Source organism: Apteryx mantelli, chromosome 13 (assembly GCF_036417845.1).
Source record: "Apteryx mantelli isolate bAptMan1 chromosome 13, bAptMan1.hap1, whole genome shotgun sequence".
Lineage (NCBI taxonomy): Eukaryota > Metazoa > Chordata > Aves > Apterygiformes > Apterygidae > Apteryx > Apteryx mantelli.
This window is the reverse complement of record NC_089990.1, coordinates 8541087-8558327: the sequence shown is the minus strand read 5'-3', so window position 1 is coordinate 8558327 and position 17241 is coordinate 8541087. Positions and strand designations below refer to the sequence as shown.

Below are 17241 nucleotides of genomic sequence, written 5' to 3'. Positions count from 1 at the left end.
TTAAAATTTTATTTTGAAGGCATTTAGGTATGTGCTGGTAGTTTGTGATTGTTTTCTTTTCCTGTGACAGAGACATATTTATTATTCATTGCAATAATTACTGTGTAATATTTTATATCAAAAGTTGTTCGCATTGCACAATCAGGAAATGCTTAGGAAGTGGCTCATTTAACTGTTCTGTTTTTAACTCGGTACCAAATTATAGTGAACAATCTGAGAGCTCTTCTGCATCTAGTGTGTCTTGTGGCAGGCTTTTCACTCCACGCTGGTCAGTGCATTCTCAGGAAATTTAAAATGCATTTCTCCGAAGCTTCTGTACATGAATTGTTTATAAAATAAGATTTTTACCCAGCATTTTAGTCAGTGTGTGCTATTTCCAATGGGACTGTGTTTCAGGATTCTCCCAGTGCTTTTATCACCCTGCTTCTCTGATCAAGAAAGTAATTTATTGCTGATTGCAGAACTCTTGAACTCAAGTCTGGCAGCTGCAGTGTGAAACTTCTCTGATCCAGTCTCCTAGTTACTTATTTACATATCATTTGAAATGATTTTCAGGGCTGTTTGAAAACCTCTTGACATTGCATTACCCGTGTTTCAAATCTTTTGGTGATTTGTTTTTTCTCTCTTTGTATTACAGATAACAGACGAGTAACTTTGGAAAGGTCTCGTTCTCGCCACAATGGAACGATCACAGCTGTATGATTCCTCTGATGCCAAAGAATTAGTGAATTGTTTTATTTACAATAAAATTGATATACTTTGAAAAGAGTTTAACAAACAAATTGAGAATAATCATGAATGAATACTGGTATCAATTAAATCAAAAGATGTATAAATATGATGTATTTTTAAAGCTATTGCTAAATACTACACATACTGTATTTTAGTACCCCAACTACCAAGAACTGTAAACAGTGTTAAACAACAGGCTCTATATCTTATTTTCTTATGTTACTGTTTTTTTATTTTTTATTTTTTTTTAAGCTGGCAATTTACCTGAAAGGAGTTGGGGATTTCTAGGAAATCTTATATGGATAAGAAAATACAAATTTGTTGAAATAATACAGCTGGACATGAAAGGACATGACTCCATTTGCAATTCTGATTTGGACATGAAAGGAGAAAACAAGAAATTAGTATATAAATGAATTCAGACATGAGCTGATACGCATTATCAGAGTCATTTTTGTAACCATGCAAAAGCAATGCACAGCCCCAGTCAGGTTGCTGAAAATCCTATGTCAGTGTAAAGCCTGGTGGATTCAGCTGTTTGGCTGCAAGTAGGATTTACCACATAGCTACACTTTTGGTGATTTGATGATGTATAGTTACTTATCACTGCTAAAAAAAAAATAAATAAAATCAGAGCATAGGATTTTACCAAAGTTAAGTAATACCAAGGGCATAATATGTTTTTAACTGTATCTTAGGAGGGATTTTCTAATTGTGCACTTATATATTCTTTATACAGATATTTTGGGGGAAAATATAATTGTCCTATTTTAAGTGCTCTAAAAATACTTTACCTTTGTTTAGGTTTTTAGAGAAAAGTGACATTATGAATCTATTCAGAACTGCCTCTGAGTTTTTCCTCTGTTTCTCAGGTGAAATATGTAGTGGGATCTCTGCTGGTGGATTTTAGTGCTGAGGGTTAAGCAGGTAAAAAGCAAATTTTCTACCTGGAGCACTGTGCAGCAGTGAACAACGATTGCAGCAGTCCGTTTTTTTCGGGAAGCTCTTCCCAATCTCCCTGGTGTGCCGGCCCCTGCACTGCAGTACCTCAGGTGAGCAGTCGGCTTAGTAGCGGACACTGTGTGCGTTCTGCCGCTCAGTGGTAAGCTACCATTCCCTGTTTCCCCCAGCCTCCGGTCGAAGGTACAGTCTGTTCGGGTGGTCAGGTCGGCCCTGGCCATCCGTTGTGCTCTCGGCTTGCCTCGCCTGCGTGGGGCGGCCGGCGCAAGTGGGAGTTCCAGCGGAACTGCTCCCGTGCTGCTCAGCTATAGCCTTTTCAAGCACACGATACAGCGTGGTAGATGGCACTTGTTCTCAAATTATTGCTTTTCACTGACTGATGAATTTTATGAATATTTTTATTGCCTGAGGCTATGGGGACTTTTTTTTTTAATATTATGTAAACAGTGTTTGGAAGGTAAGGTGTCACATTGTTTTTTTGTGCACTAACTGCTAACTGTAGAGGAGCATTCGATACTGGGGCAGTATAACTTTGCACTACTGCTTGAGCCAAGCATCTTTGTACAGTAGATTCTTTTTGTTTTTCTAGTAAGATACTGTAAAGATTAGCTGACTAGTTTGGGATAAATTCTTATAATATCAGACTCTAGTGATCAATATCCAATTATCGCAAGAAAAGATACAGCTCATTTTCAGTCTACTATTGAAATAAAAGAAAAAAATTGGATGGGCTTCAAAGGAAACAAGGTTTTTGGCCATTGCTATATCTCTAGACATAGGAACGTGATTGAAGCCTAGTGAAATGTGTACTGTCAACTAATACTCTACCTAAATTGTTTGGGATTCGTTTCTGTTTTTTAGTAAGAGTTATGTGGTACTTCTGGAAAAAAAATTGCATGTAACAGGATTCTGTCTCCCCGTTTTTCAGGAAGAGATACAAAGAATTATATTCTGTTTTGTATAAGTTCAACATCAACCTTGTATTGAAGCAGAACTTCTTAATTGAAATATTAAATTTACAGTTATACAATGTGCTTAATGTACAAAGCTAGTGTAAAAGGATTAGGTGCATAATGACTATATGAATTTGTACTACAATGAAACAGTGTATTCCAATTCAATTTTTAACATAAGCGTTTTGCTGGGATTTACAAATACTGATGTAATCTTTATATGTAAAAACTCAACAGCTCACATTAGAATCTTTATAGCGTAGCAGTAATTATTAATGCACCAGTTTTCCATTTCCATTAGTTGTATTTTCTAAAAGCTGTCTAAGAGCTGACTACAGATTCTAAAGAACCAAATGTTAGCAAAAAGCAAATCCAAAATAACATCATCTGATACTTCTATTTTACTACTTTTTTTCGTATTTGAAACATTTATATAATTTCATGGGCATATCTGTTAGAACAAAAGTGTGTCTCAAAGGCAAACTAGTTTAGAAGATAATTTATGTAAATATAGGGTGCTTGTATTTATGAAGTCTAAAATATTTTCTGAAATTGATGCTGGTCACATTGTCTTTTGATAGTTTTTCAGTCTATATTAAATTGCAGATATTTTTGATGTTTTTATTATTGATATAATTTTCAGAATTGTCACATGTTTATCTAGTATCCTAGAAGTGTAGCACCTTCTTCAGAAATGCACTTGCCTTATTTTCTAATTTTAAAAAGTGAAATATATCAGTTAAATTATATTTGTATTCAAGGTAATCCCAGAAAGTAAATCGCTGGAGGATTCATACATAAATTTCTTGCTAATTATGTTTCACTATATGTCCTCTGAGACATTGCATTAACAATATACCAGCACATCTGTTTGCATTCACATTTTACCAGTTATAAGTACTGAAGAGATTTTTTATGATGTTACACTGTTTACATTTCTTAGTTTTTTAAGAGGAAAATATTGTTACCTTTGAAATGAATTGAACTAAGTTTGCAATTGACATGGAAATGAACCGTTAAAGTCATATACAAATATATATCTCTGTTGCTTAAAACTACTGGCTGTACAGATCAGAAATGTAAAGACACTAGACTTTATTTGCTCAAGTTTTATGCAGTTCGCTCAGAAAACAAGTGCAACACGATTCATATCATGTATGTTTGTCTGGGATTCAGCAAATGTCTTTTCCCTACAAAAGTGATGTTTTTTTAAAAATGTTAACCATATTTTGAACTGGTACTGTAGCCAAAACAAAATTAGTGCCTCGGAAGGCATTGACAAACAACTTCAAGAAGTATTGCTGGAAATACTATTACGTGATTTGTTCTGGCTTTAGGCAACTGTGGTAAATATCAAAAACGTTATCTGAAATTATCTATTCTTTTTTGAAAACTTAGATACAAATGCAAACATTCCCATAGTTCCCTTTTATAATATGCAAATAGTTATGAGTATATGTCTATTCTTGCATTTTGGTGTGTGGTCTATGTACTACCTCAGACAAGTGCTGCAAAAACCATAATGTTTTCATGGTTTCTACCCAGACCACAATTCATCAGTGGCTTGCTTTAAAGTCATCCCACAACTTACAAATGGTTTGCAGAACTTTGAGAATCAGGCTGAGATTTCGGTTTGGCTCTCAAAATCCTCCTGTCTGTAGCATTCATTAAGAAAACTTGGCGATGTTCGGCTTTTGTATCCCTCAGGCACAAAGGATCCTGCTTTGATGGGTGATTTTAGTACTTCCTATATTGAGAATTATATAGCTAGTAAATATTTAAAGCTGGTAATAGTTACGTGGGAGCAAACTTATCTGTAAATGTAAATTGCTTCTTATCCATTAAACAAAGGCTTGGCTGAATTGTGCTTTAATGTTTGCCTTCAAATTGCTGAAAGGTCGGGCATAATAAATGCTAAGAGACAAAGCAGTGTGAAGGCACTGCATCTCATATGTGCCATAATGTATTTGCACATTCTGCAATTTAAAATAAGTATTGTAAGAAACCTCCACATCTCTTCTTCTACAGTATCTATGTACACGCCCACACATGCACAAAAATGTAAGTTAAAAAAAACCCCAAAACATCAAAGCAGCTAAAGCCAAATCCCTCAGCTTCAGGTGTCTCTGTTTCAGAACACACATTGCTTTCGAGCACAAGAAAGGGAGTTGTGCAAGTCTTCTGATGAATTTTGCAGTCCTGCAAGCTGTCGCTCAAGCACCAACTGATGTCATTAGAAAAATATTAATGGGTAAAGTTCTTGTAGTACTTACTTTAGCACTGTTTGGGGTGATACATATGCCACAGAATGTGAACAATAATCTATTACAGTTTAGTTATGGTCTGTTACATGCACCATTTGGTTTCCCTTTTGGAAGTTATACAACTCCTGATGCCAAAAAAAAAATAAATAAAAAAGTGACAAAACTCAAAATTTCTATTATTTAACCAGCTCTGTGTTTGCAAGTTATGTTTAAAATAAGAATTTGATGAAATCGCAGCCTGGCCATTGTTAATCCATGTATTCTGAAAACTGTAATAAAGATATATGTAACATGATTTTGTTTTGTGAACCAATGTTTTACTTGTTTATAGTGATTATTACCTACTGAATATCATCTCCTCAAGATCTGTTTTGCTTATGTAACATCATTAAATCGAAAATTACTTGCCAATTTAGCTCACTGATATTTTTTGGATCTTTCTTTTTTTCACCAAGAAAATTATATTTGACTTGAATTTGGGGAAAAAGATGTCTTTAAAAATACAGTCGCCAAAAAATGTGCATAATTTAAAGGTCTTTTTTTTTAAATTTTTTTTTTTTTTAAGAAAAACAACAATGAAAGGCAATCACTAAAATTAAATGGGTCCACATTTATTTTAAATGGCTGGATTCCAATATAGGCCTTTTAAGCCATGGACATGGTCAATCAACTATACAGCTATTGTTGGTATTTTCCAGATTGTTTACTTTACTCAGTCACAAAATGGTCTTATCTGAGCAGAAACTTGACAGACTTTTCCCTTTACAATAGCCTGTTGCACGTTAAACAACTTAATGATGTCACCATAGCAGACTGACCTGACACAACAGTGTAGAAAGATAGAATTGAATTTCTGCAGTAACTACCTAAAGATCCCAAGTGAATGGGATTCTAACAGATATGATCAGCTATGTTGATACAACGCTCCTCAAGTAACTTTTTATATATGGAAAAGATAACCCAAGGGATGGTCGAAGGCCCTGTTTTATTTTAGTGAACTGAACTACGGTTAAAATGCACTATTTTAAATAGGATGGAAAATAGAGGTTTATTTGCTTATGGAAGTAACATGTAACAAAAGAAAACTTTTAAGTGCCGGCTATAAATGTAAATTCTGTGGTTGTCATTGTTAAGAAAATGTATTAATGGTTCCAAAAATACACCATATTCTTGTTCCTTGTTTGTAGGTTAATGTTCTTGACTTCCTAGGATGAGAGTCTGGAATTCCCATCGACCTCTCAGATATTTTCCTTTGAGAGGTTGGCAGGCAGGATTTGTGCTGAAACAACCAGCCAGTACCTCAATACCTTTCTCAATGGCAATCATTTCTGTTACTTCTTCACATGCTCAATTAAGAAATGCTCTGTGTGAACTTTAGATTCATAGCTAGTTCTGGCTCTCTGCCACATATATAGACTGCTTATGTTTTGATACTTTATGTATCTTTAAGTTATATTCTTCCCCTCCATTATTTCCTTCAGTCATCTTCTCTAGATAGCCTTTCCATATTTTGTCAAGGAAGTCAATATTATGGGGCTTTAGTAATATTATAAGAACATTCAATTGATTTGCTCAGAAGTATCTGATAAGTACTTAGTGACTATAATTAATCCTTTTTTATAGATGTGAAACTAAGATGAAGTAGAGAAATCCAAATAAGGTTTTTTTCTGCCTGTATACTGTGAGCAAAGGCAAGTTTAGTTTACTTCAACTCCCAGGATACTGAAAGCTGTGTATTTGTGTTAGTGCAGTAACGAGACCAACCCAAGAAACCCATCCGAGAAGCAAGGGATGTTTTCTCAGGCGCCACTAACAAAATCACGCAGCTTTTTGATTTCAACTGGCTTGCGTCCCGCCAGCTCAGGGCACAAGCAGAGCAAGCTTGCATCAGCCTGCACTATACTGTTGGAGATGTACTCACCGTGAAAGCAGCAGCAGAGCCAGGTCTTCAGGCCAAATTTTCATACGGGCAATGTGCCCAACTTTCTTCCATTGAAATAATTGATCTCTGTGTCTTAAGGGGCAAATTGTCTGTGAGGAATAGATAATTGAAAACCCGTGTAAGTGCTTATTGCTTTTTAAAGTGCCCGAGTCCTTAAGAAAAAAAATGAAATAAAACCTGATTCCTATAAGGCGGTGGTCAGATCTGGTGTTAACTAATTCTAATTCTTCCACTGATGCTACGCGAACCCAATACCAAGGCCTCTAATCTCTAGATGTTTCTCCTGTGACATTCAGAAATGTATGTTTTGAAACAGTCATTTAGACTACAAAGATAATTTCATGAATAATTACCAGGCTGGCAATATCAGTGGAGTTACAGGTTCACATCAGGCTATTACTGTGTTAGCACTTTGGTGCAGGTGCCCTGAAGCAGCCTAGGAGACGATTCCATTTGTGGAGGAAGTTGCTAATGATCGCAATTTCTCAAAAATTCTTTAGCTGCTGGAGTAGTAAAAAGGGAAAGGAATTATTTTGAAGAGATAAAATAAGTGCTAACCAAACTATATATATTATAAACAGTGAAAAAGTTGCAAATTTAATGAAATAACCTTTTGATGTACCATAGCCTCTTCCCATACCTACTTAAGGAAAGCTCCCTTTTGCTTAATTGGTACAGAATCAGTCAACTTAAAGAACAGCAGTATCTGCAGATTAAAAAAATAATAATAATAAAGCCAAAACTCAGTGAGACCTAATGACTGAAATCATTGCTAAGAAGAGAAATGATATTACGAAGGCAAAAAGTACTGACAGACCCGTAGAAAGACCCTTGCACTATATATAATGAATAGTCCTAAAACCAATCTGAAGCTGCACAGACAGATCTGCCTACAAGCATGCTGGCAATGTACATAATCAATAGATTTTGAATTTGATCTGTTTTACATACGTGAAGGCTTTACTTATGTGAAGACTGGGATTTTGAAAGCTGTGGTAATATAGAATGGCCAAACCAAAATTCTACTCCCAGAAATTCTTCAAAATTCTGTTAAGTCAGAAAAAGTGTAATTTAATCTCAGGCAAATATATGTGTAAAAGTAATATATATATTTACCTGAAACTATTTAAAATCTCCTCAGAAAATCTATAGTTTTAATTCCAATGGACAGTGATTTGAGCAAAACTTAATGAAATTCGAACAGTACTGAAAATGGAATAACTCAGTATTTTATATTATAAGACTTACGTATTTTGTATCTAGGTGATGAGTCTTGAAAGAGGTCATAGCATCTTTTCCTTAGGAGGAGATGTACTTGCGAACATTAATGAAGTCATTTTTTATTTCAAATAGCATAAGCTAGTCAAAACTATGAAAGAGGTTTCTTGTATTTCACCTGAATATGATTCTGTTTTCAGTATTCTGTTTTCCATTGCATTTCAGTGTCCAGACTTGTGCTCAAATTGTTAGTGTTTAGAAATTAAAATTAGGTTTTGAGACTGCCGAACTGCAGAAGTCTGCGAGTGTGTTATTTACGGGGGCAGAGAGGAACTTAGGCTGCTCTGAACAGTCTGCCCATTGAATAGCTTTTTTGCTAAGCTTTTTGAAACATGGGAATAAACTGAAAATGATTGAGAATTGTGAGAATTTTTACTCTGATTTACTCTAGCTCATCACAGGATGTTGTTGGCAATTAGGAGTAAAGCTTAGTAGTAGTGTAATATAAGTCAGTAATCGTGGCATCATTGAGTCTAAATAAATATTTTTCTCCCCGTTTATGAAAAGCATAAAATTGAAAAGTGTAAGCTGGTGGGGTAAGGTGATTTCTACAACAGTGATAACACTGTGTCCTTTTCAGAAAGTAATCCAAGACAGTTTGAAATGCTGTGAGCTGTGTCCTTTTAGCTTTCATTTTTTGAGGAAAAGGATATTTGATGTAAAGCATTTCACCATCAAACAAAAAGCAGTAAAATCCAATCAGCAACAGTCATTTAATTATTACAGCTGAGAAATGCTCAGGAAAAATAAACAACTGGTGAACAAGAAGGATGTGAAAAGAAGATTCCCTGTCAGGAGAGCAGGGACGCTGCTATTGCTCTCTTACGCCTGTTAAGGCGGTGGGAGCACGGAAGGGCCCTCCCGGCTGGCGCAAGATGCGGCTGTAGGCCAGTGCCCAGCAGGGCAGGGAGGCAAGACAGGGGGACGGGAGCGCTCTCCAGCATCTCCGACGCTGCCGGCATTGCTGCGTTAGCTTATTGCATGTCTCATGTACGTTACGTGTTGCACTTCTCTCTGCAACTGTAAAGGCTGAGAACAGGGTTTTAACAACAACAAAAAAATGCAAGCTCTGATTTTTAACCACGCTTGTACAGCGTGGAGGAATTCTGTGCAAGGCACAAGAGCTCGGTTTATGCATACGGTGCAGGATTGGTGGCCGTGGTCCCTCGATTCTATTCCCCACCCAACTGCTAACCTACAGCAAGCAATTTAATCTCTTACTTTCATTTCCTCACCTCTAAACTAAAGATAAATTAGCAAAGCTTTCACAAGATTATGCCATTATCAGCTTGATTTTTGTAAGGTTGGCAAATAAATTGTTCCTTGCACTGGCTGGATGAAGCTGTCCAAATTCATTTTGTTTTCCCTCTCTTAGGTAATACCTTAGCAGATTTCTGTAGTCATTCTGCAAACCTATTTTCATTTGCTCAGCATTAACAACTTGAGAATTCTGAACACTGAATTGCAGTCGAAAGAAAAAAATACTGAAAATAGAAACGTATTCAGGTGGAATACAACAAACGTCTTGTAATTACGACCTGCGTATGTTGTTTGAAACAAAAATTTGTATTGATTCACTTTGAGATACATAAGTTTGCTGTTGAGGTATTGCTGCTATAATGAATGACATGCAAGCGTCTCTACCACATACACAGTGTGTTGTGTGATGTTAATGCTTTCTGTATTGATTGACTCAGATCCCTGTTCGTCATAAGCAGTAGCAAGCCTTAAAGCCTGATGCAGATGCTTGAATGTGATTTTGTTATGACGGAATGGAGCTTATTCAGCAGTCCTGCAATGATTAAGGTAATGAACGTAATTTATTGCCTCTTATGACCTAGTGGTACCAGAAGTTAAAACATAGAACTGTTGTTAAGGGAAACAAAACCCTGCTTCCAGAGCTAATAGACACAAGAGCACATCAGTTTATGTTAGGCAGTGATGAGCTACAAAATCATGCAGCTAGTACATAATGTATAGAGAGTCTTAATTAGTTCATATTTGGATCTCTAGATCTGATTAAGATTCCAAGCCAGACATCCAAAACGTTCTTCAGTTTAGTATTATTAGAGTAGTTACCTAACGTATTATCATAATGTTTATATGTACTATAGCTGATCACCTGGATGCTGCTGTAGAGGTTAGGCATATTGAGTCTGTCTCCACTGACTTTAAATGAATATTCTAAAGATTAATGCAATAACTGGCAGCTTTTCTGTGGATTTAGGAATCATACCTCATCTGTATATCATAATTACCTGTATCTATCATTTTTAAAAAAAGCAAAGTTCTTCATCAAAACCCAAACTGTTTCTTCATATAAAATATTTCCCCAAACCATCTGCAAGTGCCCATATAAATGCTTAATTTTATATAACTTTTAATTCTTGGAGCATGATAAATAGTTTTAAAAAATGGGCAAGATCAATCATATGAGTAAGCTGCTGTAATACATATTATTTTATTACACAAAATTTTTGATCTCATGAGTGGATAAAAGTAGCCAGCTCCCTCCATTCAAATACTCACATTCTAAGGTTTAAAGATGAGCTTAATTGTCATGTGAATTAAAAGTTATTTTATAAGTTCTTTATCACAAAACTCAGCATGGATTCTATTGGGGAGAAAATATTTTCAAGTATCCAGTTACTATAAACTTGACTCTAAACATATTGGAAATGCATTGTGAATTATCTGCCTTATGTTTGCATGATACAGTCACTTAGCAAAACATAACTAGTCTGCAGTCATTCATGGCAGTATAACTTAATAATTATAGCACTCTTACCCAACTGGATATTCAAAGTATACATTGGTAGAAAAGAGCTCTCTCTAGTTGAAGTGTCTGGGAGACAGGTATCTAACTTCCTAACAGGGAAGGATCGCCAAAAGGAAGTGGAAGAGTGATCATCAGCTGCCAGTCTCAGCTCTCAGTCATACTGATAAAAATATCTCAGGAACTTTATGATTTACACTGGAAAGCAACATTTGGCATAATGAATAATGGCAGAAATGATAGGAAAGAAATAATAAGGAAGAACAAAATACATTAGACTTCTGAAAGCTGTTTTTTCAGAAGGAAATGAAAATACATAAATGGCTTAAAGAGAAAACAAGGAAATTGGGAAATTGCTAGTACAGAGAGAAAAAGTCTGCTATATTAAGGAAGAAAAGGAGCAAAACCACAGCATATGGTTAGTTTTATCATCTAACACAAGGTGTTGCTCAGCTCTCATCATTCAGTTTGGAATATAAAGCACCAGCATATTTGTCCATAAGGTTAACACTGTTGCACAGCCTGTGAAATGCGCCAGTGTGGAAAGGGTAAAGGGTAGGGGTTAATTCCCTCAGCCAGCCAGAACTGGGTTCCAACTATCTACATGCATTTTTAAAATAATGACTGTTATTTCCTTGTCTGGTGAAATTTGGTGTGCATCTGTAGGCATCGCTGCCACAGCACTTCACTAACAAAATTCAGCCCACATCTCTGTAAAGCTGACAGTATGCCAAATAGGAATGGTCTCTTAAGAAATCATTTAAGAAATGCCATGAACAGAAAGTCACAGACTGGAAAACATGTTTCTCCAATGCCACTTACACTATGTAAAATTAAACTTAATTTAAAGGAAAGTATATTTTTAATTTTAAAGTCCATGTAAATATCTAACTTTTTAAAATGTGGAAACAGGAAAAAATGCTTTGCCACTGAAATACTTCTGTATTGTCAGACTTCTGATATCCCAGCCTTTCTGTACATGTTGAAGTGAGGTGACTGATGAAATTCATTGGGATACTTAGTGCTTTTTTAAACTGGATTTTTTCCAGAGTATAATAATCTTAATCATAAAATGGAGTAGACACAAGTTACAAAAAGTGTCAAAACCATAACTGTGATAAGTAGTTCTGTCAAAACTATTTCAAGTGTTTTTTTGGCCTTTTTGCATCTGCCCTTCTATTTTCTTAAATCATTTCATTTCTATAATCTTACTTTTACAGCAGCAACCATTTAAAGAAGCACTAAATTATAGAAAGTATAATCCCTTTTACACGACAAAGGAACAATTTGAAAAGGATAACCTTCCTTATTTTTATGTGTTTCAGTGAACTGCATCAGGAAGGCGTTGTCTTTTCCCATTTATTTAGTTATTGTGTTTGCCCTGAGCTCACTATGCATATTGTCCTGTAAAATCTTGAGTAGTGTTGATTCCTGCATTTGGCAAAGAACTGACAGAGTAGGTAGAAGAGCTCCTGATGTGTTGCCTTGTGTTGTCCAACAAGTGATTCAGACTTTCAGCTACTTTCAGCACTACATAGGTGCTAATCTGAGGGTAAAGTGAAGTTTCTTATGAAGCAAAATGTGTAACACTAAAATAAATTAAACTAAGAACTTGGTGTGTAATAAAAATACATCTATTGAATACTATCTGACATGGTTTTGGTATGGCTGAAGTGTTTGAAAATCTTCAGGCTTTGAATCAAATAAAACCTCATTTGTGCCTCTGATTCAAGTATCTGATTGAAGAGTTATGCCAGGATTCATTTTAGATATGGCTGACTATTGGGATTGTTCACCTGAACAGGGTTTTGTTGCTGCCTACTCATTTCGTCATTACTGGTTTTCAGTTTGAGCCACACTGATGAGCATTGTATTAGAAATGAGGAGAGGTGTACCCCGCACATTTCAACTAATGTGTATCATTGATCAAGTAAGGTAGGAGACATCATTCCCTACCGATGTAGTTAAGCAGGGGAAGCCTTTAATGTAAATCTTGCTGTGTCAGCAAAACTTTGTTTTTCTCATAATAGGTTTTTTAATTGAGCAACCAAATGGTATAAACCATAGATCTGTCAGCGTGAAGTTATTTTCCTTACAAAGTATACTAGTATTCCTATGTTAATAAAGTATTCACTCCTGGTGACGACATAGCTTGTGATTTTGGTTCTATCCAGTTCTGACACAGTCATTCTTGCTCTCATTTTGATTTTAATTTAGTTCTTCTGCAGAGGATCGGATGCAGGTGACTGAGTCTAAAAAGGAACAGATGTGAAAGATCAGGTGAGATCTGTTTGCCTAATCTAAATGAAAAAGTATCTGTTGAACTTTTGATTTGTTTTTCACCTGTGGAGTGAATTCTGAAGTCTTGCACTCTCGAGTATTTCATCCATGTTCCTTCAATTCGCTTGTCTCCCAAGTGAACAAGGAATATATAACAGAATGCTTGGCGGAATTTTCTAAAGAAAAAATTCAGCAAGCTGGAACAGTGAGACTAGGTCCTCAAAACTTTCATGAAAACAGCAACCTTCCCTCATACAGGTAGACTTCACCCTAGTAAAACCCCGCATGTTAGTATAACCTTTTAAAACATACTTCATTTATCTCTACTCTTTGAAAAAGGTAACTCCTAAATGGATATTACCTGAAACACAGAGCTAAACGAGAATCTTAGGGTGGTGGAGTCCCATCCATACTGCTGTGTTTCTTTTTCTGCAAGCTTCCAGTCTTTTGCAATAAATCTCATTTCCTTTTCTCACTTTCCAGAATCATTCTGCAAACCAGTGGGGTAGAGTTAGGTACAGCGGAGGGAAATAGTCACAGTTTTGTGGACATATCTCAAAGAGGCAGAGCTGACCACAAACGACCAACAGAAATGTCAATAGTTTGTTGATACAGCATGCTAGGAAACACAACACTGAGTTCTAAATGTGGAGGACTTTTTGCTTAGTGGAAAGGAGACAGCGAGATAAGTGTGAGCTGAGGGATGAGAGGATGTTATGTTCACTCTGTCAGTGAACAGTGATGACAAAAATTGTATTCATCAATGATTCAAGGGTTAAAGAGCAGAGTTTTATATTTCTCATAAGGCATTGCTTACTCTGTCAAAATGTAAATACATCAATCTATAACTGCCCAGTAGCATGTGTTGTGAATCATTATTTTGGCCCAATTCATTTTTTGGTGCAACATAGCATTGGTGGAATTAATATCCAATCCTTTAATTATAGGTTTTCTCTCTCCCTAGAGGAAGCAGTCCCCTTCTGGCTGAATGTCCTTCTCAGAAAATCTTCTCAGTAAAAAGTAAATCTCATTCTGAATATGTATCTAAAGTGTATCTAAAATCACCATTTTCATTTAAAACTAGTATTTTTATATCAAATGCTGGGCCTGGCCATTTTGCTGAAGATCAGCAACATTTGTTGTACATGACAACTTATCCAGCATAAACAGTTTTCCATATAGCTTCTAGCTGGTTGAGCTTTAGAATGTGAGCTGCTATAGTGAGATGCTAAAAATTATAAACAATGTTTGCATTTTGTTATGAATATTTTGCATAATTTTAAGGATGTTTTCTTTATTCCCAAGTGGGTCTGTTTTGAGCCCATAATGTACTGAAGTTTCAGTAACACAGAAAAATTTGTTGAGCAGAAACAGGCCAATATCACAACAGACATAACAGCATTCAAGCGAAGAGTGTTTTGCATCAACAATGTGTACACATTTGCATTTATGATGCAAAAATCTACTTAATCAGCACTGCAAATAAACCCCTAACTAAGGCAGTGCAGAATTCTATGAAATTGAAAAGTTCTATATAACTTCTGAAAAACAAAGTCTATTTTGCAAAGCTCTGACTCTAGCTAATATTTAAACAAATTTATTCATCAATGAACAAACATGGTAAATATTTTTATTTTTAAGTACTCTAAACTTCTTTATCACTGTAAGGCTTTTTATATCCTTAGCTCTATGGAGTTTGTTCTTAAACGTTCCTTACTTAAACATTTATCCTATTTCATTGCTAGGAAATGGAAAAGCACAGAAAGACTGAGATTTGAATTTTAAATATCATCATTTTAGGGATGTCCATTTTTGCTCTCAGTTTTAGAAGTTTAGGAAATTATCTTAGGGGAGATTCACCACACAAGATTCCTATTGAAATCCAAAGGGGTTGCAACTATTCATCTCCTATAAGAGTCAGTTGTTTGTGTCACAAGTAAGGTATCTATCTATCTCTATCTAGAGATTTCTTCAGAAACATGGTCTAAGATTACGGAGAGGGAATTCCACAGTTTTATACCCAGAGCTCTGAGTTTTGAAAATGTTCTTTTTATGGGTTCTGTTCTCTAGCATTTGTGAGTCACCATAAATTGTTCTTCTGGGATGGATGCTACTGGGAAAACAGAAAGTCATCCACCCCAAAGCAGCTGATTTTAATCCAGTTCATAATTATTATCAAATCTTCTTTCCCTTGGATTTATAATTTCTTGCTTTTGCAATGATTCTTGCTAATCAATTTTTAGTAAGCAAATGTCTACACTGCAGACTTCCACCAGACCTGACATTTTGTCTTACCAAAAGACTAGCTAGGTTGTGAAGACTGAGCAACAGTCTCCAGTGTATGAGGAGGTTACAGCTATGTGTAAACTGGCAGAGCCGCTCTCTCTGAAAGAGAGTGAACGTTCTGTAGGACTCCTCCTGCAGGCAGCTGACAACCATTTCTTGCTTTAAATCAATGAAAAGAAATTCTTGCTTGAGCTACAAAAAAGAAAAAGAAAAAGCTCAACCCTTCTGACCTTAAATTCTAAAATAAAAGTGGGTTTCAAAGTAGAATCAAAGAAAATATATGTTTATTTTTAAATCACTGAGGGTTTTTTTTTCTCTTTGGCATTAACTTTGTTATAATAAAAGGAGACCCTTCTTATGCAGAGTAAGGGGAGAACAACTTTGTCAAGGTCATGCTATAAGCAGGATTTCTAGTGTAAAAGGTTGAAGATATTTTACAATTACTATAACTGTGCTAATATAATTTGCATACTAGACTTGTGATTGTAGGAGCTGCGTTTCTAATCAATAAAATAAGTATAAATAGAGGATCTCAGTCAAACGTCAGGCTTCTTGTCTTTAAGGTATTTTTACTGTTAAGTGTAGTGCAGAATGTCACTGTCATTCCAATTAGTGCAGCTGATTTGTATTACGTTTGTTTTATTTGACATACTACAGTGTTTTTGCTTAAAGCCAGCCATTTTGTACCAAAGGCATAAACCCCACCTAATCACAACTGACATTAAGACTAATGGCAGAAAGGACCTCTAAGAATGTGTAAATTGAAAGAAACCAGCTTTCTAATTTCAGCTATATTTGTTATAACAATATTGAAAGACACATTTTAAGAGGACATAGGGATTTAAACCATGTCATCTACGGTTGTATTTTCCTGGTTTACTTGACCCTTATTCGTACAACATAAGTACATCCATTTTTGTCACATCACTCACTTGCCATCATCACATGCCCCATTGTACCTTCTTTGCCTAAAAAATTAGGAAGACAGAATTTAAAATAAGATTCTTAAAATGAATCCCCCAATCTTTTACTGGCTTCTGAAGTGGTGCAGGAAGAGGATCCTGAATGCCGGATAGATCAGGTCTGATTTGATCTTTATCTTCTGGTAAATGGTAGGCAGAGTCTTTAGCTGGTTGATCTGACAATGAATCAAATCATCCATAGCCAAATATGCCTTTGGTGCCTAATGGGAAAAGATTCAGTGAAAAATTTTAGAATCCTGGTGGAGAAATGTCTGCAAGCTCGTGTTTGCAATTTAAAAGAGTGATTAAGGGCTGAATGGGCCTTGAGACCAAACTGCTCATTCACCTGCCACTGTAGGCCTTCCAAATTAAGCATAAGATATGTTGGCAGGGTATTGGGGAAGGAAGAAGAAAAGAGGAGAAAGCATCCAGCAATACTGCCTGCTTTGTATATAAATAGACTTTTCTCTTTCCACCTGTCACTCAGACATCCTCCACTAGATTCACATAAGAAACATTTATGCATGTCCAGCTTAAGGTTTTGCTTTGCTACAGTGCACTGCTATTGAAAAGCAAGGCTCAAATATTCCACTGATATTAGCAGTATGCACTAATATCTGCAGAGGATAGCTACTGAACCAAAAAAACCACCTCAAACAAACACACAGTTTCTAGTCCCACATTGGTTTTCAGCTGGTGTAACTTTACTGAGAATGGGATGACTGTCAAATTTTCATCTGTGTGACAGCTTTTCTGGGACCCCTTTCAGTCACTAAACTAGGTTCCTTTTCTGTCACGGCAAGCCAGC

General features: G+C 35.8%; 1 protein-coding gene across 1 annotated transcript in view; it reads left to right on the top strand.

Annotated features, from left to right (window-relative positions):
• The window catches only part of DIAPH2 (diaphanous related formin 2), a 293928-nt gene extending 288724 nt beyond the window's left edge, over positions 1-5204 (top strand). The window contains exon 28 of the mRNA XM_067304122.1: positions 638-5204. Within this exon, the coding sequence (XP_067160223.1) occupies positions 638-702 (65 nt within the window). The 3' untranslated portion in view covers positions 703-5204. The remainder of the gene's footprint in view (positions 1-637) is intronic.
• The last annotated feature ends 12037 nt before the right edge of the window (positions 5205-17241 follow it).